General features: G+C 37.6%; 1 protein-coding gene across 3 annotated transcripts in view; it reads left to right on the top strand.

The window, feature by feature from the left end:
* The first annotated feature begins 1 nt into the window (after position 1).
* dnai3 (dynein axonemal intermediate chain 3) overlaps positions 2–8247 on the top strand; it is a 59922-nt gene continuing 51676 nt past the window's right edge. Inside the window, exons 1-4 of one of the 3 annotated variants that reach the window (XM_079589518.1) lie at positions 2–100; positions 1782–1851; positions 2026–2067; positions 8163–8247. The exon at positions 8163–8247 is cut by the window's right edge and continues 100 nt beyond it. In XM_079589518.1, coding sequence (XP_079445644.1) covers positions 1809–1851; positions 2026–2067; positions 8163–8247 — 170 coding nt within the window. In that variant the 5' untranslated portion in view covers positions 2–100; positions 1782–1808. Of the gene's footprint in view, positions 101–1257; positions 1347–1781; positions 1852–2025; positions 2068–8162 lie in introns of those variants that run through there. The other 2 variants (XR_013794964.1, XM_079589517.1) reach the window with 2 other exon arrangements.

Raw genomic sequence — 8247 nt, 5'->3', positions numbered from 1 at the left:
GATTCCGGATGCTGGGAGACCTTTCACGCTGTTTACTCGGAATACTGTTTTTATTCTTTAAACTGACACCATAAAGCTTTTTTATTATTATTATTAAAAGGTAAGGTTTAAAAATCATACTACGATTATTTATATATTTAAAAACATTGCATGTGGTAAATCGTAATGACGCTGTTAAAGTACAACAGTTTTAAATCTCGCTCGCGTGTTTACGAGTGACAATATATTTACCAGTTTTGGGCTTTTATCTGTTTATGCTACGTTTAAATTCACAAATTGTATGTACCATGGTAATGGTACTGTAATCATTCAGAAACGTTACCATGGTATTAGGCTACCTTCTGATACCATCGCTGTAACAGTGCAGTTGTAAGATTAGGACTTTAATTTAAGGTTTAGTTCACCCAAAAATGCTAATTTTAGGTAACTTAGTGGACCACTTTGACTTCCATACTAGGAAAAAATAAATACTATGGAAATAAATTAGTGCCGTCACCTGTCAGAATTTTCATTTTTTGGTGAACTATCCCTTTAAGTCACATTTAAATCAGGTTGGCCTGTCTGTTTAATAAATTCCATTTTACAGTATTTTTATAAATGTACAAAAATAACAAGATCCTGTAATCTGAGACTTTTCAAAATTCATGTTTGAAAGCAAAAATAAGTTACACATTTTAAAAGACTAAAAAAATCGCATACCTCCCTACTATATACAGTAGTAGGCGAAAGACAGTATGTGACGAGAAGTACCGGTATCTCCTCATAAAAGCACCCGGATAGGTTTTTTTTTATTGCAAATTTGAACAAACATAAGATACAAAGACAGACAAACTTTCAGACAATAGACAAGTTATAGTTCAATAGTCAACAAGAAAAAAATATAAAGAAGCCTAATTTTCCTACTGACAATTATTTGCCAAGAGAAAAGAAAGAAAAAAATATATACAAGAGGCGCCACAAATATGAATAAAAGCATATTATGAAAGAATATTAAACATGGCACAAATTCTAGATGTTTTTAAAGCGACTGAAATTGTATTTAAGTTCAAATTCAATTCTAGTTTGAAGATGTCAAAGCGCGGTTTACTTTTAGTATAATTGCATTTATGGATATAAAACTTTCCAATGAATAAAAGGAGGTTAATACAAAACCTTGCTTTGATTAGATTTTTGTCATAATTAATATAAAACTGAAAGAGAATGTGTCTCTGTAAGATAAGGAAAAATCACACAACACATTTTGGACAAGACAACCCCAAAACAAATATACGAAGTCTGAATATGATTGACAGTTTACTCTCCCATGAGGCCACAGGACAGGATTTATGAATGACAGTGAAGCGACGGTGGGTCACATGCTAATGACATCATGGCGAATATACATTCATACTACACACACTCAGACTATAGAACATACATAATTACTTATTCAAAACAAGTACCTACTCAAAAAAGCATGAGATTTCAGACACACACTGTTTTTGATTTCAGATTCAGCCTACAATTAAACTTTCACCACCAGATGTCGCCCATGTGTTGTTCTCGGTAGTACAAGTGTGCACACTGAATATGGTGTAGTCTATGTTGAATGTTTTCCCCAAAATGCAGTATGTAACAGAATCCAATTCAATTTAAACTGAATTGTTTTCATACCATGTCCGGTTATGAGCTCAGAAACATTTATTTTTATCCAAATGTGTGTACAGCACAGTGCATTAGGGCATTAAGCGTACTTCATGCATACTGTACATTTACACACTGTGATATCCTCTGTTTTACAGCTTCAGAAGAATATCCCACTGGCAGTCATGCCTCCAAAGAGACCCAAGAGCAGAGTGATCAAGGAGAAAGGTACAAGTGTTCGGGCCAAATGAACAATGTCTTCTTATTATTAATATTCCTTATTTCTCTCATGAGACAGATGTAGCGCTGCTGTTGTCCTTGTTTAGAGCTATAATCAAAATATTGATTCACTCTCCAATGCATCTTTTGGTTTCTAATGTCTTACTTTTGTATTCTTTGCAGAAAAAAAAAATGAAACCCCAGATGAAGGTGCATCAGAATCTGGCAAGTGTCTCATATCACTCCTATAGCATCATATTCTGCACTTTTCTTTCAACGTCTTTCACCAAACACAGTCGTAATCAGATTCTCAGATCTGTTCAGAGCATCTGTTTCCAGCATGTATCCACTCGTTCCTTCCATTCAGCCAGTGTCTGTAATCAGATTAAAGATGTGAACACACACACACACACACACACACACACACACACACGCACACACGCACACGCACACGCACGTAGCCAGACCTGCTTTTTGTATTCTGTTTGTGTTTGCATTTAAACATTAACATTTTTGGCATTCACTTTTAGGTTAGTACATTTAAAAGAACAGAAAGAAAGCCATCACAAACTCAAGTTTATTTGAGATAGCCTGACCTCTTCTGGTCAAAACAGGTTACTGCATCATCTAATAGTAAAATTAGTCATAAACCATGTTAAAGAGATAGTTCACCCAAAAATGAAAATTAGCCCATGATTTACTCACCCTCAAGTCATCCTAGCTGTATATGACAATCGGAGTCATAAAAAATGTCCTGGCTCTTCCAAGCTTTATAATGGCTGTTTCTGTTTTAAAGTCCATAAAAGTGCATCTGTCAATCATAAAAGTGCATATAGCCTTCATAAAAGTGCATATAGCCATCATAAAAGTGCATCTGTCCATCATAAAAGTGCATCTATCCATCATAAAAGTGCATCTGTCCATCATAAAAGTGCATCTATCCATCATAAAAGTGCATCTGTCCATCATAAAAGTGCATCTATCCATCATAAAAGTGCATCTGTCCATCATAAAAGTGCATCTGTCCATCATAAAAGTGCATCTGTCCATCATAAAAGTGCATCTGTCCATCATAAAAGTGCATCTGTCCATCATAAAAGTGCATCTATCCATCATAAAAGTGCATCTGTCCATCATAAAAGTGCATCTATCCATCATAAAAGTGCATCTGTCCATCATAAAAGTGCATCTGTCCATCATAAAAGTGCATCTGTCCATCATAAAAGTGCATCTGTCCATCATAAAAGTGCATCTATCCATCATAAAAGTGCATCTGTCCATCATAAAAGTGCATCTATCCATCATAAAAGTGCATCTGTCCATCATAAAAGTGCATCTATCCATCATAAAAGTGCATCTGTCCATCATAAAAGTGCATCTATCCATCATAAAAGTGCATCTGTCCATCATAAAAGTGCATCTATCCATCATAAAAGTGCATCTGTCCATCATAAAAGTGCATCTATCCATCATAAAAGTGCATCTGTCCATCATAAAAGTGCATCTGTCCATCATAAAAGTGCATCTGTCCATCATAAAAGTGCATCTGTCCATCATAAAAGTGCATCTATCCATCATAAAAGTGCATCTGTCCATCATAAAAGTGCATCTGTCCATCATAAAAGTGCAACTATCCATCATAAAAGTGCATCTATCCATCATAAAAGTGCATCTGTCCATCATAAAAGTGCATCTGTCCATCATAAAAGTGCAACTATCTATCATAAAAGTGCAACTATCCATCATAAAAGTGCATCTATCCATCATAAAAGTGCATCTGTCCATCATAAAAGTGCATCTATCCATCATAAAAGTGCATCTGTCCATCATAAAAGTGCATCTATCCATCATAAAAGTGCATCTATCCATCATAAAAGTGCATCTGTCCATCATAAAAGTGCATCTATCCATCATAAAAGTGCATCTGTCCATCATAAAAGTGCATCTGTCCATCATAAAAGTGCATCTGTCTATCATAAAAGTGCATCTGTCCATCATAAAAGTGCATCTGTCCATCATAAAAGTGCATCTATCCATCATAAAAGTGCATCTGTCCATCATAAAAGTGCATCTATCCATCATAAAAGTGCATCTGTCCATCATAAAAGTGCATCTATCCATCATAAAAGTGCATCTATCCACCATAAAAGTGCATCTGTCCATCATAAAAGTGCATCTATCCATCATAAAAATTGCATCTGTCCATCATAAAAGTGCAACTATCCATCATAAAAGTGCATCTATCCATCATAAAAGTGCATCTGTCCATCATAAAAGTGCATCTATCCATCATAAAAGTGCATCTGTCCATCATAAAAGTGCATCTATCCATCATAAAAGTGCATCTGTCCATCATAAAAGTGCATCTGTCCATCATAAAAGTGCATCTGTCCATCATAAAAGTGCATCTGTCCATCATAAAAGTGCATCTATCCATCATAAAAGTGCATCTGTCCATCATAAAAGTGCATCTGTCCATCATAAAAGTGCATCTATCCATCATAAAAGTGCATCTGTCCATCATAAAAGTGCATCTGTCCATCATAAAAGTGCATCTATCCATCATAAAAGTGCATCTGTCCATCATAAAAGTGCATCTGTCCATCATAAAAGTGCATCTATCCATCATAAAAGTGCATCTGTCCATCATAAAAGTGCATCTGTCCATCATAAAAGTGCATCTGTCCATCATAAAAGTGCATCTGTCCATCATAAAAGTGCATCTGTCTATCATAAAAGTGCATCTGTCCATCATAAAAGTGCATCTGTCCATCATAAAAGTGCATCTATCCATCATAAAAGTGCATCTGTCCATCATAAAAGTGCATCTATCCATCATAAAAGTGCATCTGTCCATCATAAAAGTGCATCTATCCATCATAAAAGTGCATCTATCCACCATAAAAGTGCATCTGTCCATCATAAAAGTGCATCTATCCATCATAAAAATTGCATCTGTCCATCATAAAAGTGCAACTATCCATCATAAAAGTGCATCTATCCATCATAAAAGTGCATCTGTCCATCATAAAAGTGCATCTATCCATCATAAAAGTGCATCTGTCCATCATAAAAGTGCATCTATCCATCATAAAAGTGCATCTGTCCATCATAAAAGTGCATCTGTCCATCATAAAAGTGCATCTGTCCATCATAAAAGTGCATCTGTCCATCATAAAAGTGCATCTATCCATCATAAAAGTGCATCTATCCATCATAAAAGTGCATCTGTCCATCATAAAAGTGCATCTATCCATCATAAAAGTGCATCTGTCCATCATAAAAGTGCATCTGTCCATCATAAAAGTGCATCTATCCATCATAAAAGTGCATCTGTCCATCATAAAAGTGCATCTGTCCATCATAAAAGTGCATCTGTCCATCATAAAAGTGCATCTGTCCATCATAAAAGTGCATCTGTCCATCATAAAAGTGCATCTATCCATCATAAAAGTGCATCTGTCCATCATAAAAGTGCATCTATCCATCATAAAAGTGCATCTGTCCATCATAAAAGTGCATGTAGAATGCAAAAGAAGATGGTGATATACACCTATGGCTTGAGGGTGAGTAAATCATGGGCTAATTTTCACTTGAAGTCTAACACGGCTTGTTCAATATCCCAGATAGCTTCCTTTCCATGTTTTCTAAAGGGCACGTGTGGGTACGTTAGTAGACAAAGTGCAATTATGTAATTATATGGGCTATAAATCCATATGAGTTTCCATTGCAGTAAAGCGCCAGCAGCTCCTCTGGATTAAACGACCCGAACGCTGCCGCTCGTATCAGATGTTACCGCCAACAACACACTTTAATGTTCAGCTGGTTTCTGTTGAGAGAGATTATGATAATGATGATGTCTGGATTTCCATTGATGTCACACACAAATAGGATAGTTCACCCTAAATTGCTTAGCAGAATCTGACCAGCTCTGAGTTGCTCACCATGCATTGTCATGTTATGCTGTATATGCTTTTGTATCTGCTTGAATAACACACTCCTCCCTCATTCATCTGTCAGTAAAACACTGGACCAAAAAAACAACAAAAAAACTGCTGTGAGCTTTTGGTCGAGTCACACCAGTAAGATAAAAAGTGTGAAGATCCGAAATACAAGATACTGGAAATATGGCAAATAATTCTGTGAAGTACTTCATCTTTCAATAATGTATTTGTCTCTTAGCCTTATATAGTCTCAAATGAGATCACTTTAATATCAGCGTCGAGATTAGAGATCATTTGGAGACTTTTTCCTGAGTATCCATGTAGTAATCACCCACAACAGCCTGGCAATTGCATAGCAACCCCCTGGCAACCATCCACAGCGCTATAGTTACTGCATAGCAACCCCTTGGCACTCTAGCAACTTCATAGCAACCCCCTGGCAACCACCCACAACACTCTTGTGACTGAATACCAATCCCATGGCAACCATTCACAACACATTTTAGCAACTGCATAGCAACCCCCTGACACTCTAGCAACTTCATAGCAACCCCCATGGCAATCACCCACAACACTCTGCAAATTAACGGCGTAGCAGACCCATTATAAACCGCAATTATAGTGACTGCATAGCAACCCTTTGGCAAGCATGCACAACAGTCTAGCAACTGCATAGCAATTCCTTGGCACACTAGCAACTTCATAGCAACCCCCTGACAACCAACCACAACACTCTAGTGACTGCATAGCAACCCTCTGACAACAACAGCCTGGAGCAAATGAACAACAACAACAACAACACTCAAGCAAATTAACTGCATAGCAAACCCCTGAAAACCACCCACACCTCTCTAGCAACAGCCTAACAACCCTCTGGCAACCATTCACAACACTAGAAACTGCATAGCAACCCTCTAGTAACCACCCACAACACCATATATCTGCATTGGAACCCCCTTGCAACCACCCACAACACTCCAGCGACTGCATAGCAACCACTCGTAACACCCTAACAACCCCCTGGCAACCATTCACATCACCATGGCTGCAAGCTTTGCATTTACATTTTCTTAAAAACATATACAAAGTTTCATTGCATTTCAAAGGAAATATTTCAGACAAAGACAACAATACGTAGTCCCCTGAAATCAATGACATCTCCTGAGTTATGAAAGACAAACATTAGAGAGATAACCCTTTGGTCTGGTATGGCATAGTCAGCGTTTGAACAGATTCACGGTTTTGAAGTTTACATGGAGATTATAATGTTTGTCAACATTTTTCACCGCTTGCAGCTTGGAACGTATTTCAAGGTTTGCGTTCTCGAGCACCAAACACTGTTATAGTGCAAATGAGCGGCCGGATCGCATTATAAGTTTTCTGTTTTCAGTTAGAACGGTGTCGTTTTTGAGACGGAAGGGAATCAATCAAAACTAACTTTATCTGGACAATAACTTTATTCTAGAGCTGCTGTAAAGCCTGAACACTCTCTGTTTCTTTAATTTACTATTATCACTGTAAAGCTGCTTTAAAACAATCTGTGTTGTTAAAAGTGGTGTGTAAATGGAGGAGATTTGACTTGACTTGACAGAAAGCCGCTCACTTTGAGGAGGTTGTCTGTATATTCATGTTCTGAGGGGCTTGTGTCGCTTTGAAGAGGCAGTGATCTTCATCCACTGTCATGAAGATGAGCCGTGTTTACTGACGTTCCTCTGAGCGGATATCTCCGGAGTTACTGATGAGTGTGACACACGTCTGCTTTCATAGCTGGGACTGTATTTGCACTGAGATAAACCCACATGAGACGAACCAGCTTCTACTTCACTGCATTCTGCGGTTTTTAGTTTACCTTGACCCTGGACCACAAAACCAGTCACAAGGGCCAATGTTTTAAATTGAGATGTATATCACATGAAAGCTGAATAAATAATCTCTCCATTGATGTGTGGTGTGTTAGGATAGGACAATATTTGGTCGAGACACAACTATTGAAAATCTGGAATCTGAGGAGCAAAAAAATGTAAACATTGAGAAAATCTCCTTTAAAGTTGTGCATTTATGTTCACGATTGTGCTGCATTCACTCACAAAAATACATGTTTTATATATTTACGGTAGGACATTTACTAAATATCTTCATGGAACATGATCTTAATATCCTCATGATTTTTGGCATAAAAGAAAAATGGATAATTTTGACCCGTACGTGTATAGTTGCTATTGCCACAGATATACCCGTGCGGCTCCAGACTGGGTTTGTGATCAGGGTCAGATATTATACAGCCAATTTAGCAATAAAACTGCTGAAATTTCAATTTCATAACCCTGTTCAGTATTATTTCTATAAACCTGATCTCAGTGACTCCTTCCCCCACAGCTCATCCCGAACACATCTTCCCGCTGGTCCTGACCTCTGTCACCCAGGAGCTGTTTGGTTGCCGGGCAGATGAGGATGTGACCGG

This window comes from Phoxinus phoxinus (genome assembly GCF_949152265.1).
Source record: "Phoxinus phoxinus genome assembly, chromosome: 18".
Classification (NCBI taxonomy): domain Eukaryota; kingdom Metazoa; phylum Chordata; class Actinopteri; order Cypriniformes; family Leuciscidae; genus Phoxinus; species Phoxinus phoxinus.
The sequence above is the reverse complement of the archived record's forward strand: the minus strand, read 5'-3'. Positions and strand labels throughout refer to the sequence as shown.